At 39.6% G+C, this 26,002-nt stretch overlaps 2 protein-coding genes across 6 annotated transcripts; one reads left to right on the top strand and one right to left on the bottom strand.

Moving 5' to 3' along the window:
• Positions 1 to 3,190: 3,190 nt before the first annotated feature.
• Positions 3,191 to 19,385, top strand: rufy3 (RUN and FYVE domain containing 3). Of its 4 annotated transcripts, none has more exons than XM_037097820.1 (18): positions 3,486 to 3,747; positions 8,558 to 8,731; positions 8,929 to 9,046; positions 9,240 to 9,341; positions 9,492 to 9,615; positions 10,726 to 10,790; positions 11,869 to 11,934; positions 12,037 to 12,106; positions 12,250 to 12,339; positions 12,482 to 12,565; positions 12,706 to 12,873; positions 14,091 to 14,188; positions 15,338 to 15,457; positions 16,147 to 16,270; positions 16,368 to 16,453; positions 16,543 to 16,570; positions 16,846 to 16,923; positions 17,702 to 19,385. In XM_037097820.1, the coding sequence occupies exons 1-18, from the start codon at positions 3,486 to 3,488 to the stop codon at positions 17,843 to 17,845; spliced, it is 2,001 nt and encodes a 666-aa protein (XP_036953715.1). In that variant the 3' UTR covers positions 17,846 to 19,385. The 4 variants fall into 4 exon arrangements, with proteins under 4 accessions (XP_036953717.1, XP_036953715.1, XP_036953716.1 ...); XM_037097821.1 differs by lacking the exon at positions 3,486 to 3,747 and adding an exon at positions 5,833 to 6,530; XM_037097822.1 differs by lacking the exons at positions 15,338 to 15,457; positions 16,147 to 16,270; positions 16,368 to 16,453; ... (1 more) ...; positions 16,846 to 16,923; positions 17,702 to 19,385 and adding an exon at positions 14,359 to 15,134 and having other exon boundaries at positions 3,191 to 3,747.
• On the bottom strand, positions 17,729 to 25,999 carry grsf1 (G-rich RNA sequence binding factor 1). Of its 2 annotated transcripts, none has more exons than XM_037097826.1 (10): positions 25,573 to 25,999; positions 24,838 to 24,982; positions 24,466 to 24,621; positions 24,095 to 24,229; positions 23,043 to 23,181; positions 22,845 to 22,939; positions 22,327 to 22,412; positions 22,090 to 22,225; positions 20,966 to 21,017; positions 17,729 to 17,862 (listed from the first exon to the last, which is right to left on the bottom strand). In XM_037097826.1, exons 1-9 carry the CDS (start codon positions 25,795 to 25,797, stop codon positions 20,968 to 20,970), a joined length of 1,167 nt encoding a protein of 388 aa, XP_036953721.1. In that variant the 5' UTR covers positions 25,798 to 25,999; the 3' UTR covers positions 17,729 to 17,862; positions 20,966 to 20,967. The 2 variants fall into 2 exon arrangements, with proteins under 2 accessions (XP_036953721.1, XP_036953720.1); XM_037097825.1 differs by lacking the exon at positions 17,729 to 17,862 and adding an exon at positions 20,409 to 20,548.
• Positions 26,000 to 26,002: the final 3 nt, after the last annotated feature.

Genomic DNA, 26,002 nt, shown 5'->3' with positions numbered 1-26,002 from the left:
TGAAGTTCAAGATATGTTCAATGTCACAAAAGATGCTGCCGTTATGATCCCTGTTGTCTCCCCCCCCCCGTGTTTTATTTTGTGCCAGCTCATGCCTTTGATGTAAAATTGTTCCAGGAAACATAGCTCCACCTCGCCTTTTCTCTGAAATTCCCCAAGCCACACCATGACATTAAAACCGGAGTGAAAAATTGTATGAGATCTGTCTGTTTTTAGCTGCATAGAAGCCTGTGGAGCTTCATCCAGTCTATCAACGCCGGCCTTGTTCACATCGCCAGCAACATCTGTACTGAGTGATCCAATCACCACTGACACGAAATGAAGAGCAGCAGACAACACGCTGCTTTGTTTGTTTGTTTTTCCAAGGTAAACATGTTAGATTTTCTAAATACACTAAGCAGAAACCAATATAGGGAACTTTGTTGCCCATGTAGAGAGTCCCCAGACTCCCTTTAAAAATTGCCGTTTTGTTGAGTTGTTCAGGAGAATCTTTATAAACTTTGTGTAACACTGTTGACAATATATTCTTAACTTGATGGGCTTTTTTTGTTAATTCGGCAAATTTTATATGTGATATTTGTTTTTGTTTGTGAGACAATTCATTCTTTGTGTATAAAACATTGTGTCCATTTGTCCCAGTGTTCATTTGCATATACGGCCAGGAAGTGAAGTCCATTGAAACACAATAAGTGTGAACTGACAGACTTGGACCTGTCCACTTGTGATGGAATCACTCAGGACAGCTATTAATACACAGTTCTGAATTCAACCACTGTTGTTTTAAATGTCACTGTTGACTGAAAATCACTGTCTCCCAATAAACAATTATTGTAGATTCATCTCTGATAAGATTTCTCTACATCTACAATGACCTTTGACAAAAAAGAAACAAAATTCAACACTTACCATATTTTTTCCCAGACTTTTAACCGCTAAGCTAAGCTGTCTCTATGATAACTGAGCCAACTCCATCCACTGATGGAGACTGAAGACCCCGGGATGCAGTTGAAAGCATCTCAATGTTAAACTACTGTTACACATCATCTTTCCTTATTCAGACAAAAACATGTATATATAGTTCTGATATCATTTTTCCAGCTGGCACACAAACCTGATTCCAGTAGATAAGAGGTCCTAAGAGACAACATTTTAAGAAAAGAACATTTAAAAAAAAAAAAACTAAAAACAAATAAACTTGGAATTAATCTGAAAAGGAGGCCAAAAGTCAGGAAAGGAAGTAGAGATGGTATCTAAAAGTTGGACATAAACATCTAAGACAAGGTAAGTGCTGAAAAAAAAACACTACAGTTTTCAAGAATTCCAAAAATGTCTGTAAGTGCAGGATCTGTAACTGTCTTGACAACCGTTGTGGAACTTGATCGTTAGTACTGTTAAAAGTGAAGTCAGGTCATGAGAGTACTTTTTTCCTGAACATTTATGGTCAGGACAATATAAAGCTACACATACTTTAATGTGCGTGCATTAGCTGATGGGAAGATGTTCTCATACAGATGTGAGGTTGCAGTGTAATGTAAGTCATGTGGCAGAGGCCTGTGAGGAGAAACAGAAGTGTGCCCTCTGAGCGGCCTGCAGAGCCCAATTTTACTTAATTTATTTTTCAGGCCCAATATTCCATTGATACTCTGGGAATAATACTTTTAATTCCTATTGCTAACATGACCACAATGACAGTGCTAACATGCTGAAGTTTAGCAGGTGTCATGTATACCAAGTTCAACATCTCTTGGTAAGTATGCTGACATGTGCTGCTTTGCACTGAACTCAAATTACAACTGCGGTTGATGGGACTGTCATTTGATTTGCAGGTATTTGGTTTTAAATCACTGAACAAATATTTTAAATAATGTTTTTTCATCTGATCATGCAGGACATACGACAAATGAGGAGGCCATAGATTTCATTAAAATACATCCAGTAGTTCTGGAGGGATTTCCCTCAAACCACATACATCAGCCTCATGGTGGTGCTAGAGGAAAAGTCAGAGGGTCCCCGAAGGCATTGCGATTCATCTCCTGGGAGCAAAGAATCTCTGTAAGAATATTCCATGGAAATCTATTGCATAGATGAATGAAAAGACACAACCACTTTTAAAAGATATTTTCAAAACTTAATTTGTATGAGATTTAATCTGTTTTAAACTGTCATGAATGTGTGTTTTAAAAGCAGGCGCATAAAGCTGGTTGAAGTTGAAGTTTTCATGTAATCAAACTGTGGCCAAGGAAAGCCACAGAGATCTAAACGACTGTGTCCTGTCCCTCCAGCTTCTTCTCTTCCCCTCCAGGAACTATGTAGGCCTTTAGGTTTGGGCTCTAAAAGATTACATGATGCCGACTGCGTTTTGTGGCAGTTAATGTGGCTCAGCAGAACTGTGAAGGATATGATTTACTGAAAAGTCTGGTGTGGTGCTGGTTATCACCTTATACAGTGGGGTCAGTTCTAAGTACAAACCCTTTAACAGTTTTTTTCTTATTCTATGAACACTAGATAAAGTTACTCTCTTTATCAAAGCACTTTTTACAATCTAAAAGTTGGGATGGGACGCTGATACCAGTGTATTTGAATATTTTCAGATGGTTCTTCAAATTATAAATGTTCAGACTTGTCAGTTGCTGCTGTTCAGGATAGAGGACAGAGAGCAGCCTCTGTTAACTCCATGGCATCAATCCTGCATCTCCTCCCACTGCCAATTCTGGGTATTACATGTGCAGCAGACTTCCCTCTCCTCATTTGGAGAATACTAGGGGAGGAATATAAAAATGATATGCTCACACTTGAAAATGACAAACTTTCAATCAGACTGAAACCTGATTTATTACAGTGGTTAGATTGAAATCCTTCTTTTACACATTGTAGCTTTGGAGAAGAAATTCAAATTCTATTTTTTTTTTTTTTTCATAATTGAATAAACAAGCTGTTGCTCAGACAATAACTAGGTCCCCAGAAAGCTGTTTGAATTCAGAACTATCTCTCTTGTGATTAAAATATCTTACTCAAAACTACGTACTGCACTTTTAAACACAGAAACACGAAAAGGTCCACCAGAGAGTCTTTAATACAAGAAGCACACGAGTTCGAGCACATACCGCAATGAATCATGGGAGAACCCGGCGGTGCGGACTCACTCGTGGCTCCACCACTAGTGACTTATCTCCCGTCGAGTGCAGCATCTCTGGTCATGTGAGCGGATTGCTGGACCGCTGACACAGCGCGCAAACTCTCGCGAAATTAGCAACAGATTTGACCAAAATCATCATGCATAGCTATTTCCGGGTCAGGAGGAGGCTGTGGAGGACAGGACGAAAGGCGGAGTGATTACAGGAGATATTCTGGAGTTAACTGACTGGTCCATCGATTGTTTTGCTAGTCAGGGCGGTGCATGGCCGCAGTAGCTTAACACACCGAGCTAGCTGCTCGCTGACTGACAGCCCGCTCGCTGGTGGTCACATGAAGTGAATTTGACCAGGATGGCGGAGCGGGATGTGCCTCTGGGAGATGTGCCTCTGCAATCATCCTCGGAGCTCTCAGAAAGTTCTGAGAGGCAGCCATCCTCGGACGAAAACGGACACGTTGATAGTCCCGACGAGACTCTGTCTCCGACCTCAGTCATTTACTTCAAGGAGGCTTTAAACTCCTCCAACTTGAGGTTTGGGAAGGCTGGGTCGCTGTCACCGACTCCTCTCAGACAGTATGACTTCAAGATTGAAAGAATCGATTCAAAGCGCAGAAGTAAGTGTTCACGAACTTTTGAAAAGTCCAAATCGTTACCCAACTAGCTAACATCATCCTCCACACTGACCTGATTTACTAAGGACACTAGCTGTACGTGCAGTTAACGTTGCTAGCTTCTTAGTGTTAGTAATTGGCTAACTTTTAACTCCCCGTAAACAAACAGCGTCTTACCTGCTTAAGATTCAAGGTGACTGTCAGTAGCTAACTTAGCTAACGTTAGAAAGATAGTGAATAATATCAACTCTCAAATTCTAACCCCAAAATGTCCTTTCAAACGTAGCGAAAGGAGAGCAAAACAACAGTGGAAACAGCTAGCTAATGTCAACAAGAGGTGTCGACTTCATGCTGCTGCCTTACTGTGAGAGTTTCGTGTGTGTGTGTGTGTGTGTCATGTGTTGTGGCAGACTTGGTTAATGGTTTTGCAACACCACTGGTAATTGCTGTTATGTGGACTTAACGGTGGACTGTCTACAGCTTTATTCAGGTCAAAGATCTCTGTGTCTATGATTTGTCACACATATTTCACATTAACTGGCAAGTTTTTCACACACGTGAAGACTGCAGCGCAGTTAGGTTGCACTTGTGATAAACTCTACACTAAATCACATTTTCGTTATAGCGTCAGAGCAACGTCTGCCTTTTTGACATGATATTATTAATTAAAAGTACACTTGCGTTTAAGGAGTGTACCTTGCCAGTCTGTGCTGCTGAGTGTCACTGTCACACCAAACCGTTGAAGGCTGTCCATGTCTGGGATTTGGGTTAAACTGAGGCTTTTTTACAGGTGATGATTCTGGTGACCAAAAACAATAATCACTCAATTGCTTGATCTTCAGTGGGAGATTTGCTGCTTTTCTCTGTTCTATATGATTGTAGATCTAATATTTTTGGGTTTCGGCTGTCGCTTCAGTGTAACCTGCAAATACAGAGCACTGATGTAAGTATGTAGTAACAACTACTGAGTAGTCATGGGTCTTACTGTCTGCTGGTATGATCTCATCGCATCCTGTGGTTTAGTTTCTGCATGTAGTTAAGCCCTGATCTATGCCGTAAAAAAATATTCAACTACAGGGTTGCCAGTGTGATATATTACATGATATCAGCCAATATCTGTCAATGTATTGGCTCCGCTGATTCGTCCAACTCTGGAAAATAATCAGCAGATTAATCGTAATGAGAATAACTGTTGGTTTCAGAGAGAAACAGGAAATGTGAGGAGAGAATGAGGAGGCAACATGTAGTTTATGTTCTTAGTTAGAACCACGGGCGTTTGAATGACATTACCAGTGGCCACAGATCCTGCACTAGTCTATAGTAGATATACAATTCATGAGATCCTTTTGTATTTATCTCTGACAGAAAAATAATCATGATTCAGAGCAAGAATGAGTGATTTATCAATTAAATTGTCAGATCACTTAGTTTAAAAAAATCATATGCTTACCTCTGTAGATATGCTAAGCCATAATACAACCTTTTCAAACATTTCTATAATAAATGGTTTGTAAGCAAAACAATATTGAGCTTGGATATTGACTTTTCCTGGTAGTCATAGCTACAGTACATAAACTAATGAAATTAACAGCAACTGTTGCAATTTTGCGCGTGTTGTTTTCATGTGTTTATCGTCCTAAATTTCGTCTTCTCATCAATATCAAGCGTTTTTTTTTTTAAGTTTGTCGACATGTTGCAGAGCTGTAGAAACTGTATCAAAGTATGGTAAATGTTCAAAAGGTTAATGTAATTGTCATTTTACAACACAGGCTTGTACAGTGAGATGCAAGTTGTTGTCTGTTTATAGAAAAAAATGATGGGGAATTAAAACCACACGACATCCATTTATACCCAGGATCTTTGGCCTTATTACCCTTGTGCTCACTGATGTCCCTCTGCAGCCATCTCAGTAACTGCACTGCACTGATAGATGGCCTCTGTTTCAGGTCAGGGGAGGCTGTTGAAGCTTGAGAGACAGATGAGTCCTCTGCTGCATCATTAGCATTGGTTGGATACTCTGGGGACCCCCTCCTCCCTCCCCCTCTTTTTTTTTTTTTTTACGCATGCACCATCTGCTCACGTGACAGTGTGTTGCTGTACCCAGCACTACCGTCAGCCATCTTGGTCAACACCCACCCAGTGCATTCACTGCGGTGCACAGGCAGTCCAATCAGAGTGAACCGGTGCTAAGCTGACCGGAGGAGGGCTGTGATTTTCAGCACGGTGCTGTCTTGCATTTTAAATCCCCGGTCTGCACAAAAGGGATAACGAGAGGTTGAAGAAGAGGAGAGGGAGGTGGAGGAGGAGAGGCCAGGGCAGTCTCTTCAAGACAGCAGCGTAATTCACTCAGTTGTAACAAGGAGGAGAGGAGGATGCAGGCATAGAGAGGAGGAAAAGCAGCACCCTTTCTAACACCTGCTGAGGGCCTTCCCCGTCTTGGCCTTTTATCCTCTTTGTTTTGATGCTCTTTTCATCCTCTCTGATTTCCTCTTCTCATTGACTCTGTGATTTTCCGGGGGGGAGCCTTTCACCGGTCCCTGGAACAAAAGCTGCTGCGCCTTTTCTCCCCTCGGTGGTGTTGGCTTTGCCTCGCATCAGCTGAGTCATCATGTCTGATCTGACGCCTCAGAGCGAAACCCCGACTCCCACCACCGACAAGATCACCCAGGCCGCCCGGGAGACCATCTATCTCTGCAACTTTCGCGTGTCTGTCGATGGCGAGTGGCTTTGCCTTCGCGAGCTCAACGACATCTCCCTTACCCCAGACCCAGAGCCGGCCCATGAAGGTAATGTGGCAGATTAGCTCAGCATCCAAGGAGGTTTGTTTGCACAGTGGGATTTCTGTTAGGGCGTGGTGGTACACAAGGTCCCCAGACGCGACGTGTTTCATCTAGTGAACTGTAGCAGTGTGTCCTGTTTGAGCTGTGTCATGATCGATTTCATAGGAGACGGTTTGATGTCTGAGTATTACATAGCGGGATGACGCGGCTTGTAAATAAGCAAGGGCTGGGCAACAAAACAAACAGGAAGTGCCTGCTGTCTCGTCGTCGGGGGTTTCATTAGCTTGCAGTTAATCAAATGGACACGCATTTGAGATGATATCAGTGTCTTTTTTGCTTACGAAACATAGCAATAATACAGGTTTGCATATCCATATTTTTTTTTACTCTCAATGAGACAGAATGAGAAAGGATGTTATTTAGATTAGATGATTAGAATTGGCAGTGAACGGGGGACTTGTTTTGTGCAAATTCGTGCAGCAGAGTGTGATCTTTAGTTGCATGGTTTTAAATCTGATGGAAATCAGAATATCTGTTGTCCGGTGAGACTTCCCTCTTCCTCATCTTTTGCCACGCCTTCTCTCAGTACAGAGAATGCAGATTGGCAGCTCCGTGGTTTTCCTCCAAAAAAGAGGCAGATTAGAGTTTTCTTTAGACAAATGAAAAACTGCAAACACTGCAGCACCTCAAGCTCCAGCAGTAGCAATAGACTGGTGACATGACATTACAGAGGACCAGACGGTGACAGAAGCATTTGTTTTGTCATGCTACTGCAAGATCAAATGTCTCACAAGCTGTCAGTTATCATGCTTGGTATTGCTGTATGGCGGATAGTTTTCATTTCAATGCAGTATTAACAGTATACCTGTTTCACTTGAACTGTAAGGCCTGAGGTAAGCATTTCAACTGAAATTGAAGTAATATGCAACAATGGCTGGTTGATATGGCCTTAAAACAAAATTACACCACAATATATATTACATCTCAATATTATAAACGTCTTCACAAGCACTTGAAGATATCATCTCTAAGACGATACACACGAGATGACACTCTCTCTCCACACAAAATGGTTCTAGCAATTAAGTTTTTGTGCAGCAGGGGAATTCCTGAATGCTTCGTTATGAGAAGTCGAGTGTCTGAAGTGAGTGTCCTCACTGATAGGTGGAAACTCACTTCCTTTATTCATCAGTTTCTACAAGTGCAGAAACCATAATGAACATACGCTACTCGAGTAAGTACATGATACCTAATTTTACAACTAGTTTTCCAAATTAACACTCTCATTGTTGCACATACTGTGTTTATAACTGCAAGCAAACTGATTGATTTGATCTGGATCAAATGTGAAGTTGTCATGTTGTTGCTTTTTGTCTATAAAGATAATGAAAGTGAATAGACGATAGAATCTCTCTCATTAACCAGCTGTCACCATTTACCCCATTATGTTCGAAGGAAGCTTCTGTTTTTAAATCATAGATTTTAAAATTATAATTCTTATGCAGATTTACACAATTTCAGCAATAACACACAACATCTCTGTGTTAAATATCCTCTGGTTTCAGTTGACCAAATGTATAAATGTATTAATAATGTAAACAAGTAGCATAACCCTGTAAAACCTTCACTAAAAGCCACTCTGTGTCTCAGTTATCTACTCACATGAATAATGGATGAGGCAAAGACGTATAGATGGATCATAGCATTTTTAGGTTATTTCAAATGTTCCTTGTTGAATCCTTTTCTCTTTCATATCTATAGCTATTTTTAGGTTTTAGGTAACTTTTGCTCTGACGGTTGGGTGTGCTATCTACTTAAAACTTAAAACATATTCCTTATGAAAACTATGTTACTTCGTGGAAAAAAAACTTGTAGTGGTGAAAGAAATGCAGAACTGACTAAAGGTTGTTTTTTCTTTCCGTGACTCTAAATAAATTTAGCTCCTGAGTCATTCCTGTTGTCAGACCATAGTTTGTCTCATTGCACAGTCTCAGGACCTTTTTCATCTATTTTCCCCCCCCCCCACTTTTTAGATCCCAAGGATCCCATCGCGATCGAAAGGCTTAACCTGATGAACATGGCCAAACTGAGCATTAAGGGCCTGATCGAGTCTGCCTTGAACCTCGGACGCACACTTGACTCTGACTATGCACCTCTCCAGCAATTCTTTGTCGTGATGGAGCACTGTCTGAAGCATGGGTTGAAAAGTATGTAAAACACACCTCACACTGTCCTTCTGTTCAAAACTACACAACTGGTGGATCTTAAGAGCACTTATTTTTGGCATTTTTTAGCACGTCTGTTAAGAGATTATTCCTTGTTGTTGCTGGGGCTCATTATTGTTTGATGACTTGGTGACCCAAATTCCTCCAAATGAACCAACTCAACTTCTCTCATTGATCAGCCAAGAAGACCTTCCTGGGGCAGAACAAGTCATTCTGGGGGGCGTTGGAGCTCGTCGAGAAGCTGACGCCAGAGGCAGGAGAGATCACAGCCAGTGTAAAAGATCTGCCCGGCCTTAAGTGAGTCTGGTGTATGGATTCGCTATAGAGAGATTTCTCCCTGTCACAAATTAAGATTAAGAAAGATTTTTTTTTTTTAGAACATTCCTGTAGCTTTTCCAGTTTTAAAGGTTGTAAAGAATTGTTATTTTTATTGGTTGTGTGTTAGGTTTCAAGTGGATTTCTTATGCAACTCTCCCATGTCTGATTACAGAACTCCTCTAGGAAGAGGGCGTGCCTGGTTAAGATTGGCCTTGATGCAGAAGAAACTCTCTGACTACATGAAGACGATCATCAACAGAAAGGACCTGCTCAGGTTTGTTTGTATCATACTTGTTGAGGCCCACTGGCATCAAGAATAACTTTTGTTATACCTACGTCTTGATTTCTTCACCCCCCCCCCCCAAACCTGCACATAATACACATTTAAGTGAGTGACAGCATTTCTATCATTTGCTCTGTGCAGTGAATTCTATGAGCCAAACGCGTTGATGATGGAGGAGGAGGGAGCCGTCATCGCTGGGCTGCTTGTTGGACTAAATGTCATCGATGCCAATCTGTGTATGAAGGGAGAGGACTTGGACTCTCAGGTAATTCTGCTTTCACTCTTACCTTGTCCAAAACTCCAAAATCAAATTAATTGAAATATTATCAAAATTGCAAAATGGGCAAGACAGTGTGTGATAGAGCAGCATTATAATGAGGAACTCTCGTGCTGCCCTGGCCTACAAATCTTGTTCTCCAGATATAAGAAAACATGTGTCTGGTACAGACCTCAAAAATGTCACATCATCATCATGATTACACTATTTGGTCATTCCCACTGATCATGAATCACATCGCAATCGAAATATACAGTATGTCAAAATAATCTCAATACACATTTTTATTTTATGTTTTTTTTTTTTTTTTTACCATATTCTGAAGCCTTAAATGGACCCAAATTTTGACAGGTGGTGGCAAGAAGGGATGGAGGAAAATTATACATTTTGTTTGCTAACTCTGCACCCTTTTTTGTCCCTGAAATAACCAAAAATATGACAGGATCTGTGTGTAAGCAGAAATGCTGGAAATATACATGTCCACAGCAGTCTACAGGAGTTATCGCTTTAATTCAAGTTGATTTGCTTTCATGTTTCAGCTTTGTTTTTTTTTTGTTTTTTTAAGAATGAGAAAACCAAACTGATTTGGTATGTTAGCCCTGAACTCACAGTATCAAACCTGTGTGCCATTTCTTTATCTTCAAATAGGTTATATTGCTCTACAGTGCAGTTCTAAAAATAAGCAATCAGTTGTTGTACCCTTAGCAGTTTACCTGTAGTAATTCCTTAAAGTCAGTAGATTTCTTTGACTACTCAGGAATCACTGCCTCATGCTCTTTTAGCAGCACTTAATTTGGGGACGAAGCCAGAATGACGGGCAGGATTGGCAGGTTGCCAGTTTGTCATCAGCTCAGTAAACAAGTTTCATTCCAAGTACAAGGAAGTGAAACCTCTCCAGTTATAAACTTCTTGTAAAGTGGATGTTGTTGTGACTGATGACCTGAATGCAGCTAAGAAGGGACTAAAAAAAAGTGATCACATCTGTAAAGATCTACCTGAAGCAGCATGTAGCCATGTTTCTTTTCCTGTTGACATAAGAGCCACAGTGTGGTTTCATCTGTCATTGATTTTCTATTTCTTGTTCAATTACTTCTGCAGGTCGGGGTGATTGATTTTTCAATGTATCTCAAAGATGGAGGACACAGTAGTAAGAGTGCAGAGGGGTGAGTGCAGCGTTCTCAACTTTAACAACAGTGATTGTTCAGTCTGTTTTAGACTCACAAACTATTTCACAGTGAAGTCAGCGGTGTGGGTGTGGAGGAGGGTTGGTTATGAGTCTTTTATTGGTTTCATCCTTTTTCTTATTCAATGGATTTAGTTTCTTAGCTTCGATTTCTAAGATGTTCTATTAGCTTTTAGCGATGACCTTTGCAGCTAACATCTGAGTGACTTTTATAGACTGGCCATCAAGTTAGATGTTTGTCCGCTCATTCGTGTCAATGATTTGGAAGCTTCTTGTTTGAATTTTAAAAAGCAGACATTAGAGATTAATGTTGACTAAAGGCAAAATGTGTAAGTTGTTTGTTTACTTTTCTATATTTTTGCCACAGAGAAATTATTGAAGAAATAAGAATACTGATCAGGGCAGTTTACAGACTTGTCAGTAAAACTACCATTTATCTAATCTAATATTAATTGTTTTGTTTTCTTCATAGTGCTGTCATCAAATATCTTCTCTTTTTTTTCCCGACTGAAAGCAAAACCCAGATCAATTTTATTTAGCGAAATGTTAAGACAAGGAAAAGCAAAAATTCTCACATTTAAGAATCTCAAACCATCACACATTTTTAACCTTGTCACTTGAAAATTGATTGATTCAGACGATTGGTTGATTATCAAAGTAGTTGTAATTTAATCTTCTGTCGGCCAAGTAAAACTTATAACTTTACTGAGATGAGCTGATATTAGCAAAAGGTTAGAAAATTATTGGAGGTTTAACCTGCTGAAACTCTTCACATACCATCACCATCTGCTGTGTCCTTTAGTTGAAACCTTTCAGTGTAGAAACAGTTTTGTCTCTGCTATTCCAGCTGACTGGAAAAGGCAACCTAGCCTAGTAAGATACTAAAAAGTAAATATGAAACATTTTCCTCATTATGAAAATGACAACAAATATGCAACTCTCCTCACTTGGCTGCAGTCAGTGAAAAACAAGTTGACTGATGTCATGATTCATCTTTTATATGTTACTGTGTCTTCCATCTGTCAACTCATTCCTCTCCTCCCTCTCTGCTCCTTCAGCGACGGTCAGATCACAGCGATACTCGACCAGAAGAATTACGTGGAGGAGCTAAACAGACATTTAAGGTTATACACAGTGAACTTCTTTCTCTTCTGTTGACTCTCATCACCTTGTATAGTAGCTTGTTGAGCTGGAAACTCAGATGACGTTTCTGTCTCTGTTTGCAGCGCATCAGTAAATAACCTCCAGGCCAAGGTGGACGCTCTGGAAAAGTCCAACACAAAGCTAACAGAAGAGGTGCGAGCTGTTCAGAGCTGAACTCTGAAGAGAGCGTTTAAATTCCTCACAAGCACCTTTTTGTTAAAAATGTCGTCAGCCTTTTCTGCTTCGCTGTACAGACGCTTGTATTCAGAACTGTTCGCTGACTTTTGTCCCCGCAGCTCGCAGTGGCAAATAACAGGATCATCACTTTACAAGAAGACGTGGAGAGAGTAAAGGAGGAGAGCTCATATCAGCTGGAGTCCAGGAAGGTGAACATATGATTAATTACATTTGAAAAGCCATTCACTGGCCTAGCATTGCACTCCTATGACACTGGTAAACTCATTGTGGACATTGTACCGGGGTTGTTTTGTGCATCACTGTTTATTATACTTTATTTTCCTTTTTCAGGCATTAAGAAGCGACTCGGCGCCAAACGGACAAGCACTGGGTGAAACACGCAAGCAGCTCAAAGAGGAAACTTTGCTCCGATTGGTGCGTTTTGTGCTTTTACCACTCCTCTGTTTAGATGTTTACACTGTCAGAGAATCCTAAGAGCCCCTACATTTAAGGTCAGCGTTCTCCTGGTTGTGAAATTTGCATCTGAAGTTAAAAAAAAACTGATGTCTGTGTAGGATGTGGAGAAGGAGCTGGAGGTGCAGATCGGGATGAAGCAGGAGATGGAGCTGTCCATGAAGATGCTGGAGAAAGACATCTGTGAGAAGCAGGACGCTCTGGTGGAGCTCAGAGCGCAGCTGGACGACATGCGTGCCATCAACCAACAGCTCAGCCACAAGTCACAGGTAAGGCTGCATTTCTGCATCTTATTCGTTGTACCACTTTACAAAATTAGTTTTTCTTGAAATGTCGTGACTTTTACACAAAATATTACAACTTCCCTCCAGAAATCTAGATTTACTTTTACAATGGTGGCCCTAAAATACCCTGTAGCATTTTTTTAATAGAGCTAAGTGATGATGCTGCATCGGTCACTTTTGCAAGGTAAGATTCAATCCATGCAGTTGACCAATAAAAACTCTGGACTCCTGTCTGTTGATGAATGTAAATCAGCTCTATTAAAAAGACAATTTCTAAGGGAAAGATTTAATGGTATATTTCACTAGCTAACATTAGTACTAGTTACATACTAGCTGTGTAATAATTGGCGACAAACTTGGCATGCCAACCTCATCACTTATTTGTCACCATGACAGAAAAGGTTTTGGGGGTTTTTTTTTTTGTTTTTCATCTATTCAACCATAAAGAAATGCATTTCCCGGCGTCAAACACTAAGGGCATCATCTGTAATTATGGACACAAAACAACACTGTATGGAAATGAGGCATAAATGACACCCACAATGGTATTTCACATAGAAACTCAAGAGTCTCTTTCTGAATGTGGCAATCATATTTATAATATGGATTTTTAAGTTATTTCTGTATTCTTTATGAAAAGCCAGCTGTTTAGCATGGTGAGCTCTAAACACTACAATACCCATCAGCCTCGGCCGTAGTCGAGCCACTTAGAGGCACTGTAGTTACTGAGCTCATCTGCTATTTATTCAGAAATCAAAAGTGCATCGATTCAAGCTCCTGATTGTGCTCTCAGTTTTCTCAACACTGTAATCTTTAGCTTTGAAGCCATATGCTTCTCATGTGACATAATTTGAAGCTCTATTACTGGATGACTGCACCTTGTAGTTAACTTTTCCCCTAAAATATTGATGTGCTCAGGCTTGTTCCTTCGACTTTGATTGATGAACCAGATGTTATATGTTCTTTTTTTAAAATAAACATATTTTATAGGCATTTTGGGAATAAGTGCATCATCACACGAACACATGAACACATCAAAAAAAAAAATCCTGAATTCTGATCTATAGTGGAAAAATGAATAGAAGTTTTCCTTACTGGAACCAACAATACCTCCCTTCCAGAGCTTCCATTTGAGTCTTTAAACAGACTTATACTGAGTTGTTGTGCCTGGTTGACTAACATGGCTCATCCTCTCCCCTCAGTGTGCAGATGCAAGCTCTAAACAGAAGAGTGAAGCCATCACTCGCCTGGAGGAGAAAATCAACCAGATGACAGGGACCGTAAAACAGATGGAGACCAGGTGAGGACAGTTCTCCATAGCCCAGTAATCTACATAATTATTACACTAGATGGGTTTCTATACAGGATCACAGCCTACTGAGTGTCTTATGTCCTGTTTTTTCTCTTTCCACTGTCATTGTCATTATTTCTCATAATCATGATTTTTCTTTTTTCAAATCATTTAATCAGTGAGAAACATTTGGTGAAGCAGGCCAGAAACCTGAACTCAGCCGCAGGGAAGCTGCTGCAGCTGCAGCAGTAGCTCCCCGCTTTCATAAATCTGAATACAAACATACAACCCTGCCTAATATAGAAACAACCAAACTAGGATGTTATCTTTTCTGTACGATGCTCCTTTGTTGTTGAAAATAAAACCATTTTCCCACAACCTCCTGCAGTGGCTCTCCAGCATCAGCTTTGAGTAGTGTGGACTGAATCCACCTTTTTAGCAGCCCTTAATCCTTGTGTTCTCTGACAGATGTGTTTGCCACATCAGATTTATACTTATGTTTGGTAGGCATTTCTTACAAATACTCCGTTAATGCTTTCTTGCAAAGGTAAGACAGGTAGACTGCAGGGCGTCTGGAAGTTTACAGTGGACAGTTTTAAGATTTGATGGACTGATAATTGATGTACTAAGGGACACGTCCTGGATATTTGGGAGGTCGTTGACTTGCTGTAATGTAATTCCAAAGAACTCGACCACCACCAGAGACTGTGATGCTTGAATATGTTCAACCAACAGAGACTGACAGAGTAAGAAAAGAGAGAATCTGAACTGATGTTTAGGGACTGATATCGAATGTTGTCATTTGGTGATCCACATTCAAGTGTTGAGGGCCAGGCCAGGAGCAAGAGAAAGTGAGAAGAAAAGGGCAAAATTAATTTATTAATTTTGAATTGTATGTGAACATAATATTGGTGTAAACTGTAGTAATCATTAGGCTAATAAAACATTAAACAAACACAGCCTGCTTCATCTTTTTTGGATAAAGTTTCCCGTTATCCTCGTTGGGTTCCAGTCCCCGGACACTCAGTCCTTTCATCTGTTTTACTTTTTAATTATGATTTAAGATTTATTTCACGCTTATTTCCAACCATGTTTCTTTTTCATCAAGTTTTCATTTTACCATAAGTTTATGTAAAACCCCAAACCTCCCCAAACCAGATGGAAACAGGCTGAGAAGGAGAGGGATCTCGCGTTGGAGGCCAACCGCCTCTTCAAGCAGGACTTTGGAGACAAAATCGAGAGTCTGCAGGTGGAGGTGGAGCAGCTGAGGAAGCAAAGGTGAAGTCTGACTGAATGGAATTCAGTGGCAGTTTATGAGATTACTTTTTTCACATATGCATTAGTACTCCCCTAGACCTGTAAACACACTTAACTGCGCAAAATTGGTGGAGTTACCCTTTAACGTGACCCAAACGTAAACCTAACCCCAACCAGTTAATTCCGCCAAGCTGAACCCTTACCTGTTCAAAGACCACAAGACCAGCACCAACTTGAATCATGGTGTGTTAAGACTTCATTCTGTTTATTGTTCCATTACTTCGCTGTTGTATGGCCAAATTGTGCAACATTGAAGCGGTTAGTATCTCCGTGAAAAGCAGCAACATGAGGATTGTTTGGTTGCATAGAGCTTCCCCAAGAATAAATCTTTTCTGGGCTCCTATAAGCAGCCCATAATCATCATATCACACTCTGAACAGCATACTCTGTTTAGTGTGTTTTCAGTTCATCATCCTTTGTGTTTCCAACATTAGAGCCCTGTGCATCATATGGGGGGGTGACATTAGAATTGTGTTTATGGAAATTACAAAATGAAGTTTGTAGTTCCACTGTAGTTATTTTTTGGCTTTGGGATCTTTATCTTGAGAGGAGATCGGATCACTTAAATTGTGCATGTCTTCCTTTTCTTATGCGATGATTATGAATGTTTACACTTAGTTTTACATTGTTGTTCACTATGTTTGTTTCAGGTCTAATCTGGAGCAGGAGTTGAGAAAAGAGCGAGAGGGAAGGGGTGAGCATCATTTCGACGCTGCCTCCAGACATCCCAGCACTCCCCGGAGGGAGAGGAGACATCAAGAGAACATACCAAAAGTAAACGTGTGATCATAAATTGTGCACAATGTAAAGAATAGTCTTGCTACAGCTGTCTTCTTTGTTCTGACAGATTATGTGTGTGTTTTACCAACAGTGTCCCCCAGAATCCCCATCAGTCAAAAGAGAGAATCACCAGTTGGACACAGGAGCAGAGGACAAAACCAGTCTGAGCTCCAGCTTGTAAGAAGTTTTGAGACATACAGCTTATACAAGAGAGAGGAAAATATTATATCTGTTTATTCAATTATTTATTTATCTCTTCCTTTAAGGTCCTTGTCACATCATGAGGATGAACAGGTGAGGTCTAAGATACACTAATAAAAGGTTTAATTATCTTATCATAGATCTGTTTATGATTTGGTTTATTTCAGTAATAAAACAGAGGACTCAACTTCAACTAAAAAACTCCACACAGTCATTGTTATCAGTAATGTTGTTTGCATTGCAACAACGCAAACAAGAAACTAAGTAATAGCTAAAATGGTCAACTAATATTGTTGTGCTAGTATCATGAAAAATCCTTTAATGGATAAAATTAACATTAATTACTAAATCTGTGTTTTTTTCTGCAGGACGAGTCATTCGTGGAGATCAGTCAGCCCTCCATCTGTACAATGTGTGAAGAGGACGATTCCCTCCTTAAGACAAAGGTGTGAGGACAGGACGTCATTCTCATCCTCCATTAAAACTAGAAAATATGTAGTGCTACTATGAGTTAGTGTTCATAAAAGCTTGCGGTCAAGTCTCCATTTTAAAGCTCCAGTATGTAGCGTTTAGTGGCATCTAGTGGTGTGACAGCAGGCTGCAACCAACTGAACACCCCTCGCCTCACCCTCACATGGTGGTGCAACATGGCTGAAGAGGACCCGCTCCCTCTGAAGATATAAAAGACTCACTGGAAGGCAACAAAAACAAAATGGTTCTTAATATTACACTGCCAGTAGATCCTCCTAAATCCTACACACTGGACCTTCAATGCATAGAGATGATTTTATAGGAAATAAATTGGATTTTTCAATGATTTATAACATTTTTTTCAAGCGACGCTACGGTGTCACATTAGATCACACTCTCCATGATGGACTGTTAAAGCAGCATTGAAACACTTAAAAGAAATGACACGGTTGCTTTTTTAATCTTCAGTTGAATCAATTAACTTGTTTCTTAAATACTAGCATAAAAATAAATGGTCATTCACCAAAAAATAGAATCAAATAGAAATATCAGACTGTTTTTGGAAGTTTTGAATCCAGAGTGTAACAACGATCAGGATCTCACTAAAAATGCTCACTGGAGACGGTTCTTGTTCCAGAAAGTCATTAGACCATCAAGTGAAGACCCGGTCAAGTGTCCTTTTAATGTAGCCACGGTTAATTAAGGTACATTTTCCATCACAGTGCGTTTACAATTCTGTTCTTCTCTCTCCAGAAACAGTGTAAGAACTGCAGTGGGGTCTTCTGTGAGAGCTGTGTGTCCAATGAGCTGCCGCTGCCTTCCTCCATTCTCCCAGAGACTGTGTGTACCGCCTGCTTCTCGCTGTTGCTCCAGCAGTATGCTTCAACACCAACATGAAACAGCTCAGCAAGTTACTACAAGACAGACACATGGAAACCAGGAGCATTGATTTGTAAAGAGCGGCACTGCAAAAATGCACTTTCTGACTTCTTAACTTGAGAAGTTGAATGAGGAAAGATCTGATGAAGTCCTGCAGGTTCTGAACTTGAAATATTTTAGTTTTTTGAATTAATCTTTTGAATGGAGAGCTGTTTGGATGCAGGTTTTCATTTTTCAAATATACAGGTGAAGCCAAATGTTTCGCATTGAGCTGCTGTGGTATTTGTTTTTATTGAAAACCTGCACCCAAAAGGCTGAACATGGCACCCGGTTAGAGATTATTGATTATAAAAGAGTCAACTTGAATCATCTCATGCACATTTAAATATTACTCTTCACAATGTCCACTAAGTGGATTATTGATTAAATGGTCAACTGACAATATTTTAACCTCCGTTTTTAAAAGTTGAAAAATGAAAAACTGGACTTTTTCTTCACGACTCTGTGATGTTAGCCACAATGTAAGACAGTAGTTAATCATATACAGATCAGCGTGTGATGTGACTGCTGAAACTTTACATCAGATGAAACGTGAAATTTGACACTTTTGTCCTCAATGGCATCTCATTCAGGGAATTACTGTTAAAATCAAATATCACACACACTTTTGACCAAATACTTTATTATACTATGATATTAAACATGTGGCAGCCATTTAGGAAACACTGTGTGCGCGGTCACAAGCTTTTTTATGAAAGTTGTTCAACGAAATCTAAAATTCACATACTATAGTGATACACAAAAGTAGTTAAGAAACCTAAAACTGTAATTCAGAATTCAGTTCCAGGAAAATAGAAATATTGAAGTTTATGAAGACCAAATCCTAGACTGCTAGACTCTATCTAGTATATCAATATGAATTGTATATCAACTATCAATATTGATGGACACACATCGTAGAAGAGAGTTGATTTGCTGTTCATCATGTGAAAGAAATGGTTAGATGTTTTGGTTAGTTTGCTTATTCGATTTCTTGTGGGGACGAGAAGAGAAGTTCATGCTAAGCTCAGTAGCTGTAGCTTCATATTCACCACACAGGCATAACCATATCTTTCAAAATGTCAGGCTGGTCCATGAAGTTTACACAATTTAATATTCTGGGTATAATGTCTCTATACTGCTGCTGCTGTGATCTGTATTATTTAGAAGTGGCATTAACCAAATGGATTGGTCTGGTTTATCTCTTATCTGCGTTAGTTAAATCATAAAATCCAACGATCAAACATTTAGACTGTAGTTGTTTGTCTGGATAATCTAACTGCTTTTCTAGGCGTCTTAACATATTAAAGCATTTTTAAATGCATGGCTCTCTGGTTTGAAGTGGGCATGTCACCCAGTGCATCTTTAACAGCTGCTTTTATGTTTTATAGATTTATATGAAGAGTAATTAGAAGCTCAGCTCAGCCAGTTGAACCTTTAGTCGTTTCTTGTTGAAGCTCATTAACACATGAAATGGAAATGCTTCTTAGATCAACAATAAAATTTTATTAGATCTTAATGTTGTGTGTCTTGATTATTTTAACCTGTATTTCACCTCACTGTTGAGTCAAGAGCATAAACAGGTCAGTCCTTGTGCTTTTTATTTCAGATATTCTTTCTTGGTAATTAAAAAGTAGAAGGTCTTTTCATTAAAGCAACATTAGGTAATTTCTTCACCTTAAAATATCAGCTTCAAAATCATCCTCATGGTACAGTGTCTTGTAAAAGGGTGAATGGTGTCTCTGTCTCTATCACTTGTTTCAGCACCTTCAGTAAGAGGGTAAGATCACAACTTGACGAACGCGTTTACTTCAAGATACAAGTTTTCAACACATCACACTGTTACAATGTAATGAGTTTTGTTTGTCGTCACACCTACATTACATCAGACAGACCTGGGATTTGTATTAAACCTAGAAATGGTGGGGGGCACCAACTTGCAAAAAATGACAATTTTCTAAATTAGACGTTTTGGGGATATGATTTTTTTATTATTATTGCCTTCAAAGTTTTTGTGTACAGAAATGCGTTTAGCAGATAACGGAAAAAAACGCTTTGAAAGTGTGCCACTTAAATTATATATACACGCTTGTTATTCTTAAGTGTGTATAATTTGCCTTTTGTTTGTTTTTTTTAACCAGCTCTCCTCTTGCATTTAGTTCTACAATTCAAAGCAACTTTTCTTTTTACATAAAAAAAAACACTCGTTCCCCAGTTTTAGTGAGCAATTCATTATCATGTTAAAGAGAATTCAAGAACTCTAAATTTTGAAGGTTTCTTGGAGATTTTCTTATTGCACCTTTAATTATGTAAGTTCTGTTGTGTCATGTTGACTCAGCTTCATTTCAAATGTTGATTCAATCATTCTGGAAACTCCCACAACTCCCAATCATGAGACACAGCAGTGTAAGCTTCTATCATTACTAATTCTTTAAACCTTCATACTAAAGTTACTCATTAGAATACACCTCTGTTATAAGTTGCCTATGCTGATCTCAAACCAATTATCTCTCTCTTGTTGGATAGAGACAATGAGGGCAGATTTCTATTTTGACACCAGGAATGTTTATTGTTTGATGTCCAAGTCAGGCAGGAACATAAATACACTAGTCCTGTGTGTGTGTGTGTGTGTGTGTGTGTGTGTGTGTGTGTGTGTGTGTGGCATCTTGAGTCAGCATTCACCTGCAAGAAAAAAAAAACAGGATGTTAAATCACATCTAGAAGGGTGTTAAAATGCACAGCAAAGTTTGTGGGAGAAGCTAAACCAGACAATTCAAGCTTTCCATCTTTAAAAGAGCAAGTTTTAAAACCCTTTTCACAAAAACAAAGCAGCACAGAGACTGCAATTTGTTATTCTATTCTCCGCTGGTGGGTTTTAATTATAGCTCTTGCTGTGATCCAAGCTGAGACAAACCAAGACACCCACTGAACAGTCTTAAAGAGATTGCTCTCATTTTGAACTTAATTAAAAACGTCAATTGATAAACTTTGCAGTTCTTTCACAACATGTACAGTGCTGCGGTGCTGAAAAACAAAAACATATCATATAGTCCATTTTTCGGTCAAGAAGCTCTCTGGGTCTAGTTCAGTGTTTCTCACCTTCAATCACAATCCGGTACAGAGTTTAGAAATAACTCGACGTATCTCTCTCCTAAAAATAAGAGAAAGTTTAAACATAAGTGAAACTCTCAGTGACCAACAAGCAGTAATTATTATTATATAAATGTTCATACTGTAACATGTACTGTTACATTTCAGGTATTTAACATGTGTTTTTAGCTATTTTATTGTTTTATACCAATTTATGTAGCTCTGTGTGTAGCATGGAGGAGACTATAACTAGCTTTTTTCCCAGGCCTGTATTGTACAATGTTTGCAAGAGTTCTTATCATTGGTAACACTGTCAAAGACAACTAGATTGTTTCTGTTCCAAAAAAGGCAGACAAAACATGACTTTACTCATTCATTAAGTCTAATGGACATGTGAGAACATTTAGAAATAGTGCCAGGCTAACTGACTGGATCACAAGCCAAGCTTCATTCTCCCTGGAGATAACAAGGTTTGTAGAGAACTTGTCTATAGAGATGCAGATATGATGTGATTATTGTATAGCCATTACAGTGGCCAATCACCATAATTATATGTTACAACAAAAAACTTCTATTTCCACTTTAAAGAATAGAATAGTTTCAGAATCTTGAACTGAACCAGTGGCAAAATGGGCATGGTGACCATGGTTGCAGCTATATCTACAGATTACATGGTACATCTTTGTATTAAATTATGTTTACATACCTTGTACATTTGCTTATCTACGGTGGAAGCCTAACAAATTAGTGTAATAATAATTATAATAACAATAATATAATAATAATAATAATAATAATAATAATAATAATAATAATAATAATAATAATTCAGTCAGGACACAATATTTTGCCAGCTTTTAACAATTTAGATTGTTACTCCTCTAGGGTTCATTGTTACACATACTAATTTATTATAAAAATGTAAAACGGTGAAACTGATATTTTCTGAGATGATTATTGTACCGCTGAAATCTTCAATCCAAAATTATTGCAACCTTAATGCTGTCAGTCAAAAATGTATTTTTTGGAGAAAAATGAACGTTGTCCATAATATTAAGTTTTTTTAAAGTGATATTCCTATTTCTTTTCAAGCATTTCTGCGTCCACCGTTAAAGGCTCCCTAACAGTCTCACCTATGTACTGTCTATCTTTGGACATGGCGGCCGCGGCGTCCCTGTGGCAGCTGAAGTAAACATCGGCCTCTCCGCTGAGCCTGCCGTCAGGACCGCATTCAATCAGGATCTTAGACACAGCTAAAGGAGAGAAGAACTGCAAGAGAAAAACAAACACATTATGCAATCAAATATCAGGGATCTATAATGCAGCAACAGAACTGATGTCAACATATTGGACAGGTTTTTTTGTCTTGCCTTAACAATTTCTTGTCCAGACACCTGGAAAGGAAGTCCTCTCATATGGATGTAGTGAAGAGGCAGGGCTGAGCTCTGAGTGGACCCTGATGGAGAAGATATGCTGGTTTACACCAAGATAAACACTTTCCAACTAATTTATACACAATAAAATAAGTATCTGTGAAAGATCCTTCACCTAAACACAGTCTTCATTTGGGCTTCAATTTAGATTTAAAGCATTTCATCACTTTTTTTTTTACTAGAAATGACAGATTTCATTAAAAGGAATATATCAGTTTAAATCTATTTTGTCCCAAATCACTGAAACATCGTTGTGTATTTTTTATGTAAACATCTATCACCAGTTGGACTGTCATATATGATGTTAGCAGCTCAGAAAATCTTTGTTATGAAAAGTGAAGCGAACAGCGTGAGAGAGAAAGTGTACATGAGTTCCTTCTTATGCACCAAAGTTTCTCAACGAAAGTGAAAAAAGAAACCGTTTAAACAACATCATAATCCCTAAATCTCCTCACTAGTTTGGGGGCCGGCCTGTGAGGAAGTACTCCTGTTTGCCGACCTCATCCTCATAAGGATCTCGTCAGTGCTGCTGGGGAACACTTCGATGTATCTGCAAACACAGAGAGCTGAGGATGAGCAACAATCGAATAAATATAAATAAGTAAAGGAAGAGTTCTGTCCAGGCCTCAGTGGGAGAATGTGCAGCATCCTACCTGTTTCCAATGTTGTCTTTGTCTCTCAGCAGAGCCTCATCTGCTGCCTCTTGAGAAGCAAACTGCACAAACGCCTCTCCAGAGTTTCTTCCTAAGTGGTCTGGGACAATGGTGACCCCTTTCTCTGCTATATCTAAACCTGAAAGACACAAGCAGATTCTGAACTTTAGTTTAGTCATCACACAAAGAAAGTCTTTACCTCAATTCATCCTCCACATTAAAATATAATATACCGTTTGTTTTGTTTCTTTTTCTGTGGTGTAGAAAAGAAAAGGGCTCCCAACTTAATTTTGTTTGCAACCCTGGTGTTGATAAATGATAAATAAATGTGACCTTGAAATCTTTTTAAACAACAGAAATACCTTTTCAAAGCTTCTCTCCAGTGTCTCACTCTAGCTCTTAGCATATATTTGTGAGAAATAAAGCATTATTCAGTGTTTGTTTCTAAAATAATTGTTTACAAAATATTTTTCATAAACTCATCTTCTACTCAAGCGTGTATAGAATAATTTAGTCCACTCAAATATCATTTGGGGCGACCAGGTAACCACTCACGCAAAACAATGTAACTGTAAGTGCTGTAATTTAGTTTTAAAAAATTAGGCACTTGTACTGGATTGGAATATTTATATTTTATGCAACTTCAAAACGTGCCCTTCCTGACCAGTAAAAACCATGCAACTCCAAAGAAGGTGATTCTGAATTTGAATATTATGTTAAACTGAAGGATGAAGTGTTTCTTTATGGGTTGAGATAATTCTACAACTTATAAATGAAGGAGTATGTAATGTATGTTAATAAACCACTTAAAAGCCCTCTTGAATTAGCTGGAAAATAGATCACCAAAAAGCTGAAACATGCTACATTCTGGAAGCTAAAGATGGTCTAACCAACATTCGACAACAGTCCAGAGGAGCAATCAGAAGATGACTGAATCCTTTACTGACTGCTGTCATGGTGGAACAAAATGGAACAGCCCCTTTATCTGTCAGCATGGTTTCTGTCCACAGTCCAGCAGAGATCCACTGGATCTGGAGGTGGGAGGAATTTACCCGAAAAGAACTGGGTGATGTCAGCCTCGGTGGAGGAGAAGGGGAGACCTCTGAGTCGCACCACCCTACTAGTAGACAGAGTCTGGATGGATGTCTTCAAGATGTCTTCGGCCTCACTGTTCGTTACTTCATACACTGTGAACACAAAAAGCACGACATGACCGTCGGCTTTTATATTTTCAATGTCCCAGTAAACCATGACAGTGCAACAGTGACTCGGCATTAACGACAGCAAGATCCTAAAACTGAGGCAGCTAAATGGAATCCAGCCACCACTTATTTCTTCTCAGCTTGTCAAAATGGCTTTGTTAAAAAGTCCAATCAGCACCTGCACTTCAGCCTTCCACAGCTTACTGTACTAAGATGCGAACCTTCAACGTAGCGAGGACCGAGGTACTGTCGGTGCTTCTCCAGAGCTTTGCTGACGTCCATCTCTGTCTCCATCTCGATGAAGGCTTGACCTGACGGCTTTCCTGATCTGCTCATAGTAAAATGGATCCCCTTCAATCCGTCCCGGATGTTACAGTCTGTATCACAGAGAATACATGTTGGCAAATATTCTTATCTCAGTATATATACTGTAAATATATTTATGTTATGTTGGACGGTTTGGACAGCAGATGTAAACATTTCTGGCACCAATTTATTAGTGAAAGAGTTATGAGGAAGACACAGTATGCTCTGAGGCAGGATGTCAGTGATCTTCACCATCAAAATCAACATTAACAGAAAGCGACTCTCACCTGAGAAGAAGTCCCGGAGGTCCCCGGCCGAGCATGACCACGGAAAACCTTTCACCTGCACAATGTACACCTCCTTCTTCTCCTCCTCTGAATAAGACTGATAGGTCGGCAGCGGTGGGTAATCATCTTCAAAAGGGCCTCCTGCCTGGAAGACAAAATATATAGATCAGTGTGTGTTTGCTCTTTACAGATGATTGAATCAAACAATCATTTCTGCATAAAGATGTTATATGTTATCCTTCATCGTGTTTTTTGTTTGAAAGATTGTTTGTTTAATAAGTCAATTTTCCCACTTTTGACTGTTTTAGCTCATCTGTAGACATTTGAACTGTGCTGACTTAAAGGTTTTACATCTGTCTGAAGTTACGCCTCGTAATGTTTTGGTTTGTTGCATACTAGATGATGACATCTTGTTCACTGTTCTGGATTTTGGGTGATGGAATATGCCATGAGCAGTCACAGGGAACATTTTACAGTACTTTCAGTTAAAGTACATTTTCCTGGTTATTCTTGCACAATTTCAATTTTCCTTTGAGGCCTTTGACTTGTAACAGTGATTTTCATGGTGGGCTTTTTGTATGTCTTAACACTTCCTAAATATATTCAAACCGATCTGCGGGTCTCTCATAGTTACTCTATGTGTGTCCAGACTCCTGTGGTGACCGTGTTTAACAGGTGATGCAGTCAGCAGCTCCCCCACAGTCTGGATCTCTAATCTCCCCCCATGGGACTCACCTTGGTACAGAAGCTGTACTGGCTGGTTTTCAGCGCGGACTGAAGCTGACTGAGTCTCTGTAGGCAAACTCTCCGTGTCGACGAAGCCCATGTTCGCTGCTGGCTGAACCCGAACCTGGCTGTCAACACGCCTGCTCTTGTTCTGCTCCCTGTCGGTGAGGTTAGCTGCCTAACTGCGACACACCGCTGCAGCAGAAACAACAGAGACTTACTGTTACCGGACATTATGACCGAGTCTAGCCGGACGTTAGGTTAAGTACAGCCGGTGCTTAGACTAAAACAAGTAGACAGCCGAGCAGTTTGAGGTCAGTTCTTCCAGCTAGTCCGACTAGCTTCCAGTTACGCATGAAGTTAGGAGGCTGAACTGACTCACGTGCGACAGTCAAGGGCAAAGCTCGTGAGTTCTGAAGACGTTGTCAAGCTGACAGGA

Source organism: Acanthopagrus latus, chromosome 5 (assembly GCF_904848185.1).
Source record: "Acanthopagrus latus isolate v.2019 chromosome 5, fAcaLat1.1, whole genome shotgun sequence".
Classification (NCBI taxonomy): domain Eukaryota; kingdom Metazoa; phylum Chordata; class Actinopteri; order Spariformes; family Sparidae; genus Acanthopagrus; species Acanthopagrus latus.
Note: the sequence above shows the minus strand (reverse complement) of the source record. Positions and strands in the feature narration are given on the sequence as shown.